Raw genomic sequence first — 19890 nt, 5'->3', positions numbered from 1 at the left:
CCTGAGAGGCCGTGGGAGGCGGGGCTTCTCCCATTGCCCGCCCCTCCGCTCCTGCAATTGGCTGTGCCGCCTTGGGTCTCCGCCCCACAGGCTTGCGCCTGCGCGTTGGCCAGGGCGGCGAGTCGTACCTGATGGTGGGAGGTGGTAGCTCGCGCTCCTCTTCCGCTGGCGGGAGAGTTAGGTAAGCCCAGCGGCGCCCGCCCGGCACGCGAGCCTCCCGGGGTGCCAGCGGCCCCCACCCACTGCCCACGTGGCCGCGAGCGTCTGTGCCCCCGGCCCGCTGGCGCCCGCCGCCCGCCCGAGGGCCACCCTTCCGGCGTGACCCGGGGGCAGCCCCGATGGACCCGGCCCTCGGATCCGTCCCTGTGTGTGGCGCCCTCCGTTCGTCTCGGTCTCCGCGCCCGTGCCCTTTTGCTTATGCCTCTCAGCGCGGCCCCGCCCCCGTTCACACTGGCGCGGGGTGAGGCTCGGGCAGAGTCCCGAGCGGCCGAGGTTGGCGGGGGGCTGCAGGGGCAGGTGCCGCGGGTTGCGCGGGTAAGCTCCGCAGCCTCCGGGGCGGTGGGCGCGGGCCGGGTCCGACCGCGGGGGCGGGGGCGGGGGCGCGGGCGCTGGCCGCCGGGGTGTGCTCGCCAGGGCCCACCCCCGCGGCTGCTTTCGCGGGGGGGCAGACCTTTGGCCCACCCTCTTCTCCTCGTTCGTTCGTTCATTCATTCAGTAAGCAGTTGGGTGCTGCTCCGTGTATTAGAGCCTCATCTGCCCATATCACTTGGGATTCTGAGAGCGGCCCAGAAACATACCCGAAGGGATAGTCCGCTCAGACGGTGTATTCCGGATCCTGCGCCCCTGCCCCTTGGTCAGCGGATCTGCCAGAGAGGTTTCCTTCCTCCCTTCTTGCTCTTCATCCCCTTCTCGGCCCCTGGAGTGTAGATTTATGTCAAAGAGGCGAGGGTTTGACGTGGCTATAGTGCTTGGGAGCTTGGGACCTTGGACATGTCTCCCAACGTGCCTTAGCCTGTTTCCTTATCAGTAGAATATTTGCCTTGGAAAATTATAATGTGAACTAGATCAGAGCTGTAAAGATAAGGCCTTGACTTGCCCTTTTGTTTTTCTGGAATATTCAACCACAGTGTAACATGGGTAACATGTGGACTGTTACTTTGATATTAGCCAGTACTATGTATAAGCTCTGCGTTAGGTAATTTATAAATAAACATATATGTTATACATACCACGATGTGTATTTTATAGAGAGAAAGAAAGATTTTTCTTCTACTTATGCCCTACTTTTGATTGGAACCTAGCACCTGTAACGGACATTGTCATTTCGGTATTTCTGGAGCATTGGGATCCCTTAGTTTAGCATAATGTTCTTTGGCCTTTCCTGATTACACTGGCCACCATTTGAGTCCTGAAGTGTGCACTTGGTATTGCTTGTCATTTGCCAGAAGAGGTGAACTACTGTGATGTTAGACAAGGGTCCCTAGTGGTTACAAAGAAGAAAAAAAAGCAGTTTAGTCAGAGTGTATCCATGGATCGGAGAACGCATAGCTTATATTTCCAACCAGAGCAAATCATTAATCTCTGCGTGTTTGTTTTCACCGTTGTGATTTCGACAAAAAAGAGAAAGAAAAAGAAAAGGAAACGAACCCCTTAATTGGTCTTAGTACATGACCCTTTTACAGAAACTGGTTACAAATATTTAAGAAATTACTAAGTTTGGCCTTTTTAGGTTCTAAGACCTTTTTGAGCCAAACTAGTCTATATGTATATTTATATGTATGCATCTTCCCATATTCTGAAACTCGTAATTATTGCGCATAGAAAATTGATTTGTTCATGCTTACTTTTAGGCGTTGGAGCATTTAGACAATGGAAAAAAATCATTATTGGATATGCTCTTAATTTGTTTTTCATTAGATAGCGCCTTAAGAAAACACCATGAAAGATACTGATATCAAGAGACTACTGTATACCCATCTTTTGTGCATATTTTCAATTATCCTAAGCATCTGCATTCCATCGTTCTTCTTGGAGAATTTCTCAATATTGGAAACACACTTGACATGGTTGTGCATCTGTTCTGTTTTTGTAACTGCCGTCAATCTAGTGTTATATTTAATAGTGAAACCAAATGCATCCTCTAAAAGAAGTTCAATATCATACAAGGTAAGGCTTATTTCTTGGTAATTGATTTTTAGATAGAGGTGGTGTTTCTTTGAATAAAAGAATAGAGTATAAGTCAAGTACTCATGTAGTTATTTACAGTGAGTAAAGAGAACCTGATTTTTTTTTTTTTTTTTCTCAAATCAGTAGCCTGTCATTGCTGGAAGGTTGCCCACAATGTTTGGATAGATCCTTGTCATGCATCAGTTGTGGAATTAGGTCTTTGGTGGATATTAGAGCATTATGAACCTAGATAGTCATGTCTTAGGTCACCATTGAAGATAAATACATGATGTAACAATCATATCTTTATAAAGTTTACTTTATAAGACATTTCAGTTTATCTTCATTTATTTTTTTCCATTTCTGAAAGAAACTTAATGGGTTTTTAAAAAATTACAAGATAAGCCTCTGTGGTAGCTTTGTTTTGAACATGGCCTTCCTTGACTAAACGGTGTTAAAGTTTTCAGATATCAAATCTGTTTTTTGAAATATTCACTATTGTAGAACACTTGGCTATTACTTTAAATTAATAGAGTCCTCACTTAACATTATGTAATACTATGTGTAAGCTCTCTTAGGTAATTTAAAACACATTTACTGCCCTATGATTAAAAAGCTCACTCTGTGTTTTATAATTAGATCTTCTTAAGCTCCAAATCAAGTAGGTCCTGCACTGACTTGCAGACATTCAGGTCTTTTTTTCATGTGCATCATATAATCACATGAATATAATTTGGGGAATTATTTAGTATAGTGCTTTTTTGGGTACAGTTTTCTTAGGGATTTTGTTTTTAATGAAAAAAAAAAGTATAGCATTTATTTGTTGCAAAAATGTCCTGTGTCACATAATAAGAACTGTGTGTTTTTTGTATCATAGCATTCTGTTGTTGGTAAAATATTTTCTAAATACTGAGTAGTAACATACTCAATACATACCGTAGAAACAGAAATGGTTTTTGATTCTAGTGCTGATTGGGTGGGTGGAATATGGGGGATGGTTTGTGACTTGTAGGTTGTTTTATGGAGCTGTCTGGAGGACTGCATACCTGACTGCACAGGAAATGGGATCTGAGGTCAGGCTGCCTGAAGTAAAGAATGTTCAACTGTTTCACGCATGGGAATAAGTTGTATTTGTAGATAAAGTGGAAGCATTTGCTGTCCTCTAGGCATTGTCTTGAGTCTTCAGATCGTTCTCATTTCTTTTTTAGGTAACCAGATTTTTGAAATGCTGTATCTACTTTCTTATGTCATGTTTCTTCTTTCATGTAATTTTTGTTCTATATGGAGCACCACTCATAGAGTAAGTCTGAAATTTTTACCTTAAGGCGATTATATTTTAAAACACTTGTTTATTAAACAAAGCACTGATTTTGTTGGGGGTGAAAGAAGAACCATGGTGTGTTTAATTACTGGATCACGAAGGATACTGACATCATTGCCCTTTCTTAGTAATGATACACTTTTAACATTACTTCATAGCAATATTAAGAGTAACTGAATTCTTAATTATTATTAGTTAATAATAAGAATAACTCAATTCATTAACTACTCCTATTACCTAGCCTTCTATTACCCCATTGCATGTGGAAGGGGGGGCGGGTAGGTAGATGAGAAACTATACCAATAAATGTGTGGCCCCTAGAATCTCTAAGGGAACTTACTTATAATAATATGTATAAATTAGTTACAAATAGTAACTAAGTGCTTGAAAATATTTTGTCTTAACAAAAGTCAATAGAGGGACTCCTGAGTGGCTCAGTGGTTATCCTGGGTTCCTGGAATTGAGTCCTGCATGGGGCTCACACCACAGGGAGCCTGCTTCTCCCTCTGCCTCTCTCTCTCTCTCTCTCTCTCTCTGTGTCTCTCATGAATAAATAAATAAAACCTGTTAAAAAAAGTCAATAGATTCCTGTTTTTAATTATTTATAACCTAATGTTGATAGTTTAAAGGCAAAATTTAAATTTAACTCAACACTTTTTCAAAGCTGACTGGTTTTTTTTTTTAAAAAAAAACCTAAATTCATGAATATTTTTTTTAATTCATGAATATTTTTAATACAGTGTTCATCATAAATTGAGAAACTTCATTTAGCAGTGATTAAGATCACAGTGAAACAAGTGATGTGACACATATAGCTATGTATGTAGTTTTATACATATTTACACAATTATATACGTACACATACTAAATTAACAGGTAGTTCTTTTCTAGAGAGGGGAGGACAAGACCTTTGTAATGGTTTTATTTAATCCATTTTAGAATGGAATGAATATCTTGCACAATGGTTCTAAAACTAGCAGCATCAGCATTTTATCAAAAGTGAATTCTCAGGCCTCAGAAACTCTAGGGGTGCAGCCCCTCAATCTTTAGTTTCTCTAGCTTTCCAAGTGTCTCCAGTATAAGCTAGAGTTAAAACAGTGGTTGCAGAGAAATTTCCAGAGACTATTCAGAAAGAAAGTTAATTATCTAAAAATGGAGTTTCTTGCAGTGGAGAGTCTCATATGGATCAGAGGGTATTTAACACTTCTGAACTCTGTCATTAAAGCCAGATATTTGCTAGATTGTTTTTTATAGCTTATATTTTTGGTAGTAAAATTTTTTTGTAGTTATCATTTTAGTAGGATGCATGTTACCTTTCAAAGTAAAGTATATGAAAATGTTTTTATGTTAAATCTATTTAACCAAGATTATGTGTGTACATGCCTTTAATGCTTTTTTAAAAATTGCTAATTTTTTCCCCCTAGGTTGGTGTTGGAAACATTTTTATTTGCAGTTATTTTGTCTACTTTTACTACTGTACCGTGTTTGTGTTTGTTAGGACCAAACATCAAAGCATGGCTAAGAGTATTCAGTAGAAATGGGTAAGTTTTAATTTTATATTTTAGTGATGTTTGAAATTTTAGAAAATTAATGTAGTGTTTTCCTACCCATGGCAGCTTTCTGATTATTCTGAGAGTAATTTTCAAGACTCTGTGGTTCTAAGGGATGCCTTAGGGACCCACTGCAGTTGGGGACTGGGGGTAGGGAATGGGTTGTATGCATTTGAGGGGGACTCAAGCAGGTAGAACTAGAGACTTCTCCTTCTACTTTAGCAAGATCAGCTCTGGTATTCTTCTGTATGGTAGGATTCCATTTAGCCTTTTGTTTGGAAAAAAAAAAAAAAGGTTTCTGCTTTCAAAAAAGGCCTTGAAAACCACTTTTCAGGGATGATTTGTTACTGTGATAAAATTTTTGCAGATAAAATTGCTTCCATACATCTTATAAGGTAGAATTGAAGTCTACAATCTAAAAATGCTTGGTGACAACTATAATTTCTTGTTTAGCCTCTTTTGTGGTAAAACATCTGAGTGCAAGTTTTACAGGATTTTATTTCCTTAGCAGCCATAAATAAATTCAGCACAGCTAAGTTAAAATTTTAGCTTCTTGAAAGGCATTGAAATGGTTCATATCAGAAAAAAAATGGTTAAATTGTATCTAAGAAAGCTGGAGGTTATTTGATGCTGGTGATTTTGTCCTTTTTATCACCCAGTAGCAAAAAACGTCTAGAGCTCTTACTCGGCTCCATGCTGTGCAAGCTTTGTGTGCATTCTGAAGTGTTAGCCATGATTCTCTCCCTGAGAAGTTATATGTTCAAAGGGATAAAAATAAAATGGACAAACTATGAGATTAAAATTGTGTAAATCAGATAGTAAGTGTTGTTGGAACTTAGAGGGGCAGGAAACCGCTAACGAATGAGCTGGAGTGGGCAATGATCTATAAAGGATTTGGATCAGGAATGTGAGACTTGGTGAGATGAAGGGGAAAGGGAAAGACATCCCTATGAACGAAGCCAAAGAAACTGAAATGAAAGTGGCATTTTGTTGTGATTTGGAAGGGAACAGCCCAAGTAGTACAGAGGATGCATGCTGGCTAGTAGCTAGGCTCTATAAATTACTGACTCTTTCCTTTCGAAATGAATATCGTTTCCCTTCAGAACCATCTTACAGTGTTGATAAATGTCTCTAGAAAGCAAAAGTGTAATCACTGAAAACTTTTTCCTACATTGTTACCATAGTATCCCTAATGGCATTCATTTCTTTTAGCATTTTAGTTTGAGATTTTTAAGCAGTGAAAACCAGTTGAAACGTTATAGGTTTGGCTTGGTGATTTATCAAGCTTTAAACTGTGTTTCTGATAATGGTATATATATATATATATATATATATATATATAATCTGATTCTGCAATTCTGCCATAGTATGGTATATGCATTTCTAGAAATCCCTGCTCTATGCAAAATTAGTCAATAAAAAATACAGAGCCTCTAGGAAAGATAGGATAACACTCAAAAACCTTGACCGTAACATAAAAAAGATGGGAACTTAATTAAAATGGTAGTACAGTTTTATACATGTTAAATAGGTAAGAAATTGAAAAACATAATGAATATGGTCCTTTTCCTTGGAAAAAAACCTGAAATCTGTTTTTGGAAGTAGTGTGGGAAGAGTTTGCCGCTCATAACTTATTATGAAGTGGTAACAGAGGGTTGTTGGAGATCTGATATTAAGGACCAGATGTGGAAGGCGTGACTCATACACGTGAAGGAAGCTAAGGGAGCTGAGAGTTGGGGCTTGGTTTGTTTTCTTTTGTTTTTGTTTTTTTATGTTTCAAGTTTTTATTTGAAGTCATACAGTGTAATACTAGTTTCAGGAGTAGAATTTAGTGATTCATCACTTACATACAGCACCTAGTGCTCAATCACGAGTGCCCTCTTTAATGCCCATCACCCATTTAGCCCATCCCCCTGGCCTACCTCCCTTCCAGCAACCCAGGGAGATGGACTTTTTTAAGTAGTATTGAGATATAATTCAAATACCATACACTTGGCTTATTTAAAGGGTACAATTCAGTGGTTTCAAGTATACTCACAAAAATTGTCCGCCACCATCACAGTCAAGTTTGGAACATTTTCATCATCTCAAAAAAGAAACCCCATATTCTTTAGCTATCACTTCCTTATCCCTTCTCCCCTAGTCCTAAGCAACCACTAATCTCTTTACTGTTTCTATAGATTGCCTGTTCTGAACATTTCATAAAAATGTTATCATGTATATGTGATCTTTTGTGATTGGCTTCTTTCACTTAACCATAATATTTTCAAGGTTCATCTATGCAGTAGTTCATTCCTTTTTATGGCTGAGTAACATTCCATTGGGTGACTCTGTACCACATTTTTTTATCCGTTCATCAAGTGATGGACATCTGGGTTGTTTCTACTTCTTGCTGTTATGACTAAGCAGCTGTAAACATTTGTATATAGGTTTTTGTATGGACATAATGCTTTTATTTATTTATTTTTTGAGTATATGCCTAGGAGTGGAATTGCTGGATCTTATTGTTACTTGTTTAATTGTTTGAGGAACTTACCAGACTGTTTTTCAAGGTTGCCGCACCATTTTACATTCCCACAGCAATGTATGAGGGTTCCAGTCATCCTGTGTTCTTGCCAACAGTCATTATTATCTGGCTTTTTGATTATCACCATCCTAATGGGTGTGGTTTGTTATCTCCTTGTGTTTTTAATTTGTGTTTCCCTACGGACTAATGGTGTCAAGCATCTTTTCATGTGCCTGTTGGTAATTGTGTATTTTCCTTGGAGAAATATTTATTCAGATCCTTTGGTCATTTTTTAATTGGGTTTGTCTTTTTTACTATTAAGTTGTAAGAGTTCTTTACTTATTATAGATATAAATCATATCATATACATGATTTGCACATTTTTTTTCTTTCTGTGGGTTGTCTTTTCACTTTCTTCAGTGTGTCCTTTGAAGGACAAAAGATTTTAATTTTGATGAAATCTAATTCATCAGTTTTTGTCTTTTGTTGCTTATGCATGTATTAGGATCCTATCTAAGAAACCATTGCCAAATCCAAAGTCATAAAGATTTACTCTTATGTTTTCTTTTAAGAGTTTTACAGTTTTAGGTTTTACACTTGGGTCTTTGGTCTATTTTGTATTAGGTTTCATATATGGTGTGAAGGAAGGATCTACCTTCATTCTTTGCATGTGGCTCACCTGATGTCCCAGCACCATTTGTTGAAAAAATCACCTTTGAGTAATTTTGGCACCCTTGTCAAAAATCACTTGATCATAAACACATGATCTTTAGTGTTTTTCCATTGACCTATATGCCTATCCTTATGTCAGTACCACCCTGTTGTCATTATCTGGTAGATGTTTGAAGGATGTGCATGCTTTGTAGATGCATACACTGCTTGATGCTATTGGGTGCAGTTTTTATTTGTTCACATAGTGTTTCTCACAGAGGAAGTTGCTCCTGTTGTTCCCTAATATTTCAGTCAAATTGTAACAAATTTGCATATTCAAAAACAAGCATTATAGCAGTGTTGACTATATATAAAAATCCCTAATATTTTTAAATTGAAAAAAAAACAAACTTAAAAACTCAAGGGAAACAGAGAAACTATCCTTAATTTCTTTTAGTAACTTACCACAAATTGAATATGTATATGTTTTCTGATTCTGCTTTAACCCTATTTTTGCATTTAGCCTGAACAATATACCTTGCAGTAATGCCTATTATTTTCTGCTGGGTTAAAAAGAGCTCTTTAAAAATTTATTATAAAATTTGACTTGAATATTTTGAGATTTGCAGAGTTAATTTGTTGTCACCTTGTTTTTGTACCTATCTGCACTGTATCCCTTCTCAGAAAGATCTATAACAAAGTAAAACTAAAATTAATAGGAAGGGGAATACCATTTTCCAGCTAGCAGACTGACAAAATCTGTGTTTCATAATACATAGTGTTAAAGGTTTGAGGAGTTAAGTGCCAATGGGAATATAAATTGGTTCAAGCTCTGTGAAGGGCAGTTTGGTAATATCTATAATAATTAAAAATACACATCTTTGACCTAGCAGTCCCACTTCCAGGATTTTATGCACTAGATATATTTTAATACCTACAAAATATTGAATGTGTAAGATTATTCATTGTAGCTTTGAAAACAGCTTAAATGTCCTTTAACAAGGGGAGGATTAAGTTAAATTTAATGAGGCTATAAAAAACAACCACCTAACCAATTCTTTAATTACTTATATGCTGTTAAGTGGAAAAAAGGAAAGTGAAGAAATGTGTGTAGAATGCTACCATTTATGTAAAAATTGGGCAGAAGAGAATATATATACCTGTATACCTTTGGAAGAATACATGAGAAACTGATAAAAAATATTGGTTGTCTCTGGGGAGGGGGTCTGAGATGCTAGCAGGCCAGCTTAGAAGACTTTCCACCAACTACCCTTGGGTGTCTTTTGAAATTTAAGTCCTATTAGTATATATACTACTTAGTCAAAATAAAAATTATAATGGGTTAGGTTTTGCCAATATTTAACTTATTTGGGGAATATAGAAAGTTAGGCCTGTATCAAGAAGTTGTTAGATTTCTCTGATGCCACCTAAACTTTGGTAGGCTGCAAAAATATCCTTCGAAAATTTCTAGCTTACAAGATAATAGCTCAGTTGCTGGAGTTCTGTAACTAAAAATAATCAATTTGTAATACGAAACAGTCAACATTCCAGAGGGCAGGACATGAAATAGTAATATGCAAAAGTAACAACTTTTACAGCACTTTCAAGTGTCTTATAGCATTTAATTCTTACAGCAGTCTAGTGATATACTCCTATTTTCATTGTTTTCTTTCTTTTTTTTAAAGATTTTATTTATTTATTCATGAGACACACACACACACACACACACACACACACACACACACACACACAGGCAGAGATTCAGGCAGAGGGAGAAGCAGGCTCGATTCAGGGAGCCTAACGTGGGACTCGATCCTGGGACTCCAGGATCATGCCCTGGGCCGAAGGCAGGCACTAAATTGGATCCCCAATTTTCATCATTTTCTAGGTGAAGATACTAGAAAGCTGACAGGTTAAGTGATTTGCCCAAGCCCTCAAGTAGCCAGCCAGTAAGCAGTAGAATTGGGGCTTGAATGCAGATCATTTGATGGTACAGAAGGTTTTGGAAGACCACACTAACCAAGGATCCGAAAATGGGTTCCTGCCCTCTCTCCACTACTTAGTGACCAAATGATCTTAGACAAGCTATTTAACTTCAGAGATCCTCATAGGTAATACTGTTAAGATAATACTGATATGCACTTTGCAGTGTTATTATGAGAACTGAGGGAGTTAAGTGAAATCAAATAGCAAATGCTTAAGAGATGCTTGTTGAATAGATTAACAAACGGCAGTGAGCATTTTATATTTCATACTTCCAATCCTGTCTGCCATTTGTCTTAGTACCCATGTTGGTTTAGGTAGCAGACCTAGAAGTACAGGGCATGGACAACCATGGAGAAATGAGGAAGTTTTTTCATTTGGTTTAATGTAACATTAATTTGAGCTTTGTCATAGGAGGGCAACTTAAGTCTTCGTGTCTCTACCATCCCTTAGCGATAGTTCCCTTTCTGCCCTAGTATTTTTATCACACTTTAAGAATTTAGCATAAAAAGCACGTCAACTTTTGAAAGAGTTAGGGAACAGTTAATTCAATAGATTAATTTGTTTAATGTTAGAGTTGGCCTTCTTAAATGTTCAGTGTTAGGCAAAAATATTTTAAAAATGCAAAGATCTGGAGGTTCTGCATTGATAATATGAAATACCCACAAAAACAACTTGTATATTATTTCAGAATTGTCTCAATATACAGTTAGCATTATTTACATTGAGTCACAACTTTGGTTTCAGAGAATTCCATTATTATTTAGGGAGGTTATTACTAACAAGAATAATACATTTTTCTTTCTACCCAATAATTACTTACAACAGAAATTAAAGTTCTGATTTGAAATTCTTGTGCTGTAGTTCTAATTCATTAAAAGTGCATAAAATACTTTATTGGCTGGAGATTTTAGAGCTTTAAATATTTTTATCATTTACCCTGTTCTTAGCATATAAAACATGGAAGAGTTTTTTGTTTTGTTTTAGTATGATTGAAATATGACTAAAATGTTCAGAATCAACAGGCCAGCTTTGAATTGGGCTGGCATCGCTCTCAGTATGGAATCAGTATAAATGTTTTAGACTACTTTATGCAAAATAAGTACTATTTGCATGTTTAATATTGAGTAGATGATAACCAGATAAAGACTGAGAAACATAAGCTTTGATCATGAGAACCGTGTAAGAATTATATCCCAAGAGTAAAGGACCATTTCTGATACCATTGAGATTTAATACTTACATAAATGACATAAATGATACTGTTTTAACAATACTTTTTCTTAAGGTATGTGTGAAGTTATTCTAGATGAAAAAAAATACAAAGGAATTCTATTTTAAAGAAATTTGAAGGTAGAAAAATATTTTGGTTTCTTTACTTCTGTCAACTTCTATTTGTATTTATTACTAAATATAATCAATGTGTACTAGTAGAAATCAGTTTGTTGCCTTACTGTTATTTTATAATGTTTGTTGCATGTTTTAAGTCAGAATTTGACCACTTTTGGTGAACTGAAAAACTTGAATTTCTGGAGAGAGGTTCCTGAACTTGTGGTTATCTTGCCAAGTAAGTAAGAACTGTTTGTGTAGAAAAAGACAGCAGGCATTTTTGGTCATCTTTGGAAATCAATTTTATATTGGAAAAAAAAAACACTGTAGACATTTAAGAATAAAAAGATAATGAATGACCAAAAATTAATACATTGCAAAAAATAGATAATTAGCCTTGATAAGGGCATAAAAATTTAGTGGCAAAGAGGCACTAGTTTTAATATTAATTCCGTAGGGGAGGGAAATTCTGTAAAATATCTTTAGCCACCAGTTGTTGTTGTGTGGGGTCCATTCTGTATGAAGAGCTAAATAGCTAAAAAGATCAGTTCCATCTAAAGAAGCACTGTTTTGATGACAGCCTGTCTAAGCCACAGTGCTCACCCTTAGCTACCCCAGGCACCTGATACAGTGTCTGGCACATAGTAGGCATTCAACATGGTCTATTTATTTCAATTAATGTTTGACATGATGAGTTCCAGTGGAGGCAAATAATATAGACTGTTACTTGGAGCTCATTGTCATGAAGATTGATCTGTGATATTTTATTTTTTAAATTTTTATGTTTTTATTTTTTAAAATATTTTATTTATTCATGAGAGACATACAGAGAGAGGCAGAGACATAGGCAGAGGGAGAAGCAGGCTCCCTGTGGGGAGCCTGATGCAGGGACTTGATCCCAGGACCCTGGGATCACAACCTGAGCCAAAGGCAAGTGCTCAACCACTGGGCTACCCGGGCATCCTGATCTGTAATATTTTAGTTACTTTTTAACTTTTTAAGTTTGTCCACAGAGCAAGGAGCCATTTATTTTATTCTCAGCCTTCTTGACTATGTGTATACATACATTCTTTAACTATGAAAAAATTAGCCCCAAACCATAGAATTTGAATGACTTTATTATGGGAACTTAGTAAAGGGGAATAAACCAACTTCACTGCTGCTATAAGTTAGTTAATATAATTTATTTTTTATCTTGTTTATTACAGAAGAGTATATATTATAAAAACTCAAATAATAGAAAAATATAGAAAGTTAAAGATCCTAGTAATCCTATCAAAGAAACAACCATTACCGACAGATTTTAGTCTAAGTTTGTCCACACGTTATCACATATTCACAATTTAAAAACAAAAATGGTTATACTATCACTGCTTTATAACTTTTTTTTTTAACTTAATAGGACCATTTCTAACTGTATGTGGATGTAATCTACCTCTTTTTACATAATGTCCTTAGTATATATTTTCATCCTTAAGTAAGAATACTTCCATTTACATTGGTTTGAACAATCAGGAAACAGATTATCTGACATAGCAGAGATAGAGCTAGATAGCCAAGATACAGATGTGCTTCTCACTGATTGCCCTGGATCTTATCCTCTGGCTGTTAGTGAGATGGCAGTAGCTCCTCTCCCTTTGATCACCCTAAGCTTATCACTGGGAGAGAATGGGATCACTATGATGTAATTAGTCTGATCATCAGGGATGAGATAGATGAGCGTTGGGCAAGCATTCCATGTACCATGGTTTATTTCATTTCCTATTGAAGATAATTTTCAAATATTCAGGATTATAAATAATGACATTATAAACATCTTTGTACCATATAATTTTATATACTTGTACAACAGTTTCTATAGACTAGATTCCTGGGGTAGAATTTCTAAATCAAAAGAAGTTGACAGTGCCTGCCAAACCAAAGTTCTGATTTGAAGAATATGAATTTACTGACCAATAGAGTGCCTGTTTCCCTAAATCCCAATCAGGGCTATTTACTTTTTATCAGGTTTTTTTTTTTTTTTTTTTAAGATTTTATTTATTCATGAGAGCCACAGAGAGAGAGAAAGATAGAGGCAGAGGCAGAGACACAGGCTGAGGGAGAAGCAGGCTCCGTGCAGGGAGCCCGATGTGGGACTCGATCCCAGGTCTCCAGGATCACACCCTGGGCTGAAGGCGACACTAAACCACTGAGCCAGCGGAGCTGCCCTACCTTTTATCAGTTTATGAGGGCTATGAGGGCGGCTGCCATGGGGGCAGACTGCTACCGCTATAGCTTCCTCTGATTTCTAATGGGATGCATAAACTTTGGTCAGAAATTTTTGAAACTTTGATCTGTCGAACCATTTATTAATTTTAGCAGAATATGATGGATTAAATTGCAAGGATTGCATTTCCCTTATCCTGCCTCCCTACCTCCCTTCTTTTCTTCTGCCTCAGGTTACAGAAAACTGGGTAGAAGTCCTCAAGAAGCTTCAAGACAAGAAAAATTGGTGCTAGTTAAGATGGGAGGACAGTTTTAAAGATAATTCATTCATTGTATTGAGCAAACACGTAGTATGGGGCGTCTGTTCATGAGAAGTGTGAGCAAGATGAAAAGAAATTGCATGGCAACCCTAAAAACACATTATAGAATAATAAGAAAAAGGCATGTGGAAGACGAAAGAATCCAGCCTGGAAGAAAATACTACCCAAGGAACAAAAACAAACTCTACACAGTTTATCATAGAAGAATGTTACTGAGAGCATAAATTGAATAAAAGCTCAAAAGATAAGATGATGAAAAAAATGAAGTGAAGGACATTACAGAATTAATTAAATAAAATGAATCCAAACCACACCACCACAGGTCACAAATTAGAAACAGATAAGCTAGAAAATCAAGTTCTAGCTTGGAAGAAAGGTTTGAAACAGTCAAAACAAATGAGGGGGTAGGGAAGAGTAAGGCAGTTAGAAAAGAAATGATAAATGGAGAGAACAAAGGAGACGAGCTTAAGACCAGTTAGTGTCCATAAAATAACAAAACAGAAGGTAATTCAAAGTACGATGGAAGACCACTTCCCCAAATGCAGAAATTGTGCAGTTTGCACATTAAGGAGACTCACTGCATTAAAAAACTGGTTGTAAATTAGGATTACAGAGGACAGAATATAAACTTACAAAAATAAGCAATAGAAGTTACAAAGCGGGGGAAGGGAAGATGGAGAAGATACAACCGTATCCCCAACTACTCTGGCTATCCCCAGATCCTGAGCCTGTTTAGTACAATCTTTTTTTTTTTAAAGATTTTGTTCATTTATTCATGAGAGACGAGAGACAAAGAGAGAGAGAGGCAGAGACACAGGCAGAGGGAGAAGCAGGCTCTGTGCAGGGAGCCTGATGTAGGACTCAATCCCAGGACTCCAGGATCAGACCCTGGGGCAATGGCAGATGCTCAACTGCTGAGCCACCTGGGTGTCCCTGTTTAGTACAATCCCTTCACAGAATAAGGATTAAATGAAACTCTATGTATTGAATGATGATTTCTCACCTTCTTCCGAGTCCTTTTCCCTTGCTTGGCCCAGAATACTGACAGGTAGGCTTATGCTATTTAGAGAGGGTATAGAAATACTTCTTTCAGGGAAAAAAATGGCAGCAAAGAAAAACTTAAAGATACTGACAATTTGGGGCTTCTCTAAAAGTCAGCTTTCCTATTCAGTCCCTGGTACAGTGAAGCCCGCCAGTTGAATTGTGCTACTCATACATAGTGAACATCTAATCATCTGTTTAGTGTTTCACTTTTTTGTTGTTTTTTTTTTTTAAACATACCTTTATTGAGATACTTCATACCATAAAACCCACCCATATAAAGTATACAAGTCAGTGTTTTTTAAGTATAGACACAGCTTTGTAACCATCACCACAATCTAATTTTAGAACATCTTACCATGCCAAAAAGAAACTCTGCCCATTAGCAGTCCCCCTCCTACCCACCCTTGCACACCCCCTCACCCCCCTCCCAGGCAGCCACTAAAATACTTTCTGTATCTTTAGATTTGCCTTTTCTGAACATTTCATATAAAGTATTTTACTTTTAAGGTAGGATGAGAAATGAACAGTCAGTGGGCATTTCAGGAACACCTCTAAAGTGAAATGCAGAAATGAAAACAAAAAACTCTGTGGAAACAAAGATATAAAAACCAGAAGATAATTTTTTAAAATGTCTTTTGTTTTATATCCATTAAACAGGAACAGGAAGTAGTCAAAAGGAATATTCAGACAACGAGAAAGCTCTTGAAAGTGAAAAAATATGAGAAAAAATTCAACAGACATAGAGACAAAATTAAAAAGTTCCCTTAGTCAAACAAAAGGCAAAAATACAGAAAATGGGTTAAAAAATGGGTTAAAAAAAACCCAAAACAAAACAGAGGGTTAATTCCAAATGGTAGTATTTCCAGCAAAAGAGTAAGAAAAACAAAATTCTTAAGGGATCTGGGCAGAGAAAGCAAATCTTTATAAGTCTTTAAGAAGAAAATGTCAAGAACCAAAAGACTTGACATTGTAGATTAAGAAGGTCCATGGGGGATCCCTGGGTGGCACAGCGGTTTGGCACCTGCCTTTGGCCCAGGGCGCGATCCTGGAGATCCGGGATTGAATCCCACGTCGGGCTGCCGGTGCATGGAGCCTGCTTCTCCCTCTGCCTGTGTCTCTGCCTCTCTCTCTCTCTCTCACTGTGTGCCTATCATAAATAAGTAAAAAAAAAAAAAAAAAAAAAGGTCCATGGGTTTCCAGCGTCGTGGCTGAAAAGACACCCACTCAAAGACAAACCGATTGTGAAATTTTAGTTAACCAAGAATAAAGAGAAATTCTAAAGGCTACCAGAGAGGGCAGTGGTGGGGGGGAACATCTTACCTAGAGAGTTCTGGGAGCCAGGGAAGCAATGCCTTCAAAATTCTGAGGCAAAATGATTTCCAATGATTACAGTAAAGTCCTATTTAGACTTTAAATAGTCTGTAAAATCTATTTTATTCTTTCTCAGGAATCTACTGAAGGAGTTACTTAGAAAGGAGGAAAGAAAGAAAAAGAAAAGAGAGAGGAAGGGAGGAAGGGAGGAAGACGGAAGCAAGCAAGCAAAGTACAAGAAAATCTTGGAATCCAGGCAGCAGGAGACCCAAAAGTGATTGAGGGAGGCAAAAGGAATTCATGGGATGATGGTGTAGGAAGCTTACAGGACGATAGCTTTGCTCAGGCTTAGAGAGCAACCAGTCCAGCTGGGAGCAGGTGAGTTGCCTCCAAAAAGGAAGGAGAATAGAGCACACAAGTATTTAGAGATGATGTTTAGTTTCTTTGGAATATTTAAGGATGGTTGAGTGACAGGTACATTAGTAAATGGAGGATAAAACAGAGGCAGTTCTTAATATCCAAAGAAAATAAAAAATTTACAGTAAGAAAAGGAATGTGACTGGTTTGTGTGGTTCAGCTGCGATGAACATTTTCATAACCATAATGATGTAGATACTATGCTGTTGATTGAGCAGCGAGGGGAAGATATTACCATTGAGGAGGGGATGGTGAGTCATGGAGAAATGAGTGTGTGGGCATGGGAGGCTTGGGGGAAAATCGTACTAAGTCCTTTTTTTCCGGTGTAGAAAGCAGGGAGTAACTACGTCTTGAAAAGTCTTTATGTCCTTTACGTTTTGAGCTACACAGAAGAAATGGTGAAGAGTTTACAATGTCTGCCTGGGGAGCAGAAATCAGGAGTGCAGAGAGACTCAGGGAGGGCTTGGTAGTAGATATTATACTCTAGGTGCAATCTGGGACCTTGAAGGTGTTTATCCGTATTATGATTTTGATGAATATAAAATTTCATTTTTACAAAAATAGGCTGCAGAGTTTTTCTATTTTTAAAACTAGGTCCTTGTTCCATTTTTTCCTATATTTATTATGTGGCAGATCATAAACCTCCTTGGATGCATGAAACAAAATAGAGGACAACCGCTTGCATGTTTGCACGTTTTGTAACAGATGGCCTCAGTGTGCTATAAAAATGAAAAACATGAAGCCATGGATCTTGCCCCTTACCCCAAGGAACTTGGAACTTAGATAAGCCATGTATGTAACCCTTGTTGAAACATAGCTCTGATCATATCTGCCTTGATTTAAAACCTTCAGTGGGTCCATTAGTGTGACTTTTCAGGTTTTTCTAAAATCCTAGCCCTAAATCTATGACAATGGGCTACTGCTTCACACCCACTAAGATGGCTGTGATCATTAATAACAAGTATTAGCAAGAGTGGGGAGAAATTGGAACTCTCACACATTTTGAGTGGCAGTATAAGATGGCTTAGCTGCTTTGGAAAACAGTCTGGCAGTTCCTTTCTTTAAAAGGTTAAGCATAGTTATCATATGACCTAGTGATTCCATTTCTTCGTATATCCCCCCCAAAAAGGGGACATATGTCTACACAAAACTTGCACATGAATATTTATAGCAGCATTATGCATGGTATCCAAAAAGTCAAAACAACTCAAATGTCCCAGGAACTGATGCATGGAAAAAAATCAGTGTGATATATCCACACAACAAAACATTATTTTTGTATGACAATAAAAAAGAAGGAAGTATGCTGCAAAATGGATGGATCTTGCAAACATTATGCTAAGTGAAAGAAGCCAGTCACAAAAGACCACATGTTGTATGATTCTATGTGTATGAAATGTTCAGAAAAGGCAAACTATAGAGCTAGAAAGTAGATTAATGGCTGTCCTCAGCCCAGGGCTGGCCAGAGTGGAAATGGGCAGTGACTGCTACCGGGTAAGAGTGTCGCTTTGGGATGATGGTTGCACAACTCTAAATATACTTAAAAACATTGAATTGTGCACTTTAAGTGAGTGAATTGTATGGCTTTGAAAGGGTTATCTGAGGCAGGTTTTCACTGTACTCAATGAAGGTGTTATTTTTAAATATCCTAACTCTAACCTACTTTTCCAGCTTTAGTTCCCATTCTTCCACTCAGCCTCAACCAATTTCACTTCTGTTCTTTCTACCTGCAGAGCAGGTTTTTCTCCAGGTCGGTCGAGCCCAAATGCCACCTATCCTTTCAGTTCTGGGGGAACTTCCTCTCCCATAAAATGGAAGAAGTAAACCCCTCCCAGCAGAGACTAAACCTTACCCTCAGCCTCTTCCAGACTTTATGTCTTTAGGCACATCACTTTAATGTATTGCAACATAGAGGAGTTATGTGTTGTGCAAAAACTAGCCAACATTAGCCACAGATGGTCAAAAATTAACCCTAGACGATCCTTTAAATTGCCTGAACAGTATAGTTCCCTCTTTACAATCAACTCATCAGTTTTTTCCCCTCCAAGGTTGGGACAGACCTCTGTCTTGAGTGCTTAGCTGAAGGAATTGACTTGCATTTTTAGGTGTTCTATAAAATAAAAAAGAATGATAACAGCTGCCCAGCAAATAACATGAATTTGGATCTATGGAGATTGGCTCCAGCCTTCTTCCACTCCTGATTTTCAATCCATTTCAAGAGCTAAAGCTCTTATCTTGTGTAGGGTGAGGGAGGAAAAGTCACAAGAGGGACAAATGACATAGGGATTGGCTTATAAACGGACTTGTCATTTGGGGCTACTTTAATTCAGTGTATATTTTGTGTGTAATGGATGCTTTCTAATGAAAGAAATCCTCTAACAAAACAGATGTCTTCAGTTATTCTCATGCTAGCTGGAAGAAACTATTTTTCATAAACTTTGTAATGACTCAACCTTGCATTTTAAACAGCCATATATTTGGAATCCTACTTACTGCATTGTGGTGGGGTTTTACTCGACTGTAACCAGACTCATGCTCCACATGGCTGAGTGGCCACACTCTGAGGGGCAGGCTGAAAGCAAGACCTACTCAGAGAATGGCAGTATTATGTCTTTTCACCTTTATACTCCAAGATGTATAGTTAAGAATGGTAGGCGAAATTACTGGATCTTTTGAAATCTTTTGTTTCTTGTTCTCTACTCATCCCCCACCAAATAAATAGTGTTGATTTGTTTAAATGAAATGTGACATAGAAAGGACCAGTTGAATAAGTGATGGTCCCTTCATGCCATGGAATACTAGTATAGCTGTTACCAAGGGGAAACAAAATAGCAAAACTGGGTATATAACATGATGCATTTGAGTTTTGATAAAGGATGTGTACATGCGTGCATATATCATTTGAAACATATTTGTGCATGCATAAAATATTTCTGGAAGGATATGTACTCTATTGCTGGGGAGAGGAACCAGAGCTGATAAAGGTGGGAGGAAGACTTGACTTTTGTTGCAAATGCTCCTTCCTGCTGTTTGACTTTGACCATGTGCACATATTACCTTTCCAACTGGAAAACATTTATATCATCT

At 37.6% G+C, this 19890-nt stretch overlaps 1 protein-coding gene across 4 annotated transcripts in view; it reads left to right on the top strand.

Annotated features, from left to right (window-relative positions):
* Positions 1-23: 23 nt before the first annotated feature.
* PIGF (phosphatidylinositol glycan anchor biosynthesis class F) overlaps positions 24-19890 on the top strand; it is a 35756-nt gene continuing 15889 nt past the window's right edge. For 2 of the 4 annotated variants that reach the window (XM_049115867.1, XM_049115866.1), the window contains exons 1-4: positions 24-181; positions 1918-2166; positions 3375-3466; positions 4912-5028. In XM_049115867.1, the coding sequence (XP_048971824.1) occupies positions 1939-2166; positions 3375-3466; positions 4912-5028 (437 nt within the window). In that variant the 5' untranslated portion in view covers positions 24-181; positions 1918-1938. Of the gene's footprint in view, positions 182-313; positions 535-1917; positions 2167-3374; positions 3467-4911; positions 5029-19890 lie in introns of those variants that run through there. The other 2 variants (XM_025465858.3, XM_025465867.3) reach the window with 2 other exon arrangements.

This window comes from Canis lupus, chromosome 10 (genome assembly GCF_003254725.2).
Source record: "Canis lupus dingo isolate Sandy chromosome 10, ASM325472v2, whole genome shotgun sequence".
Lineage (NCBI taxonomy): Eukaryota > Metazoa > Chordata > Mammalia > Carnivora > Canidae > Canis > Canis lupus.
The sequence above is the reverse complement of the archived record's forward strand: the minus strand, read 5'-3'. Positions and strand labels throughout refer to the sequence as shown.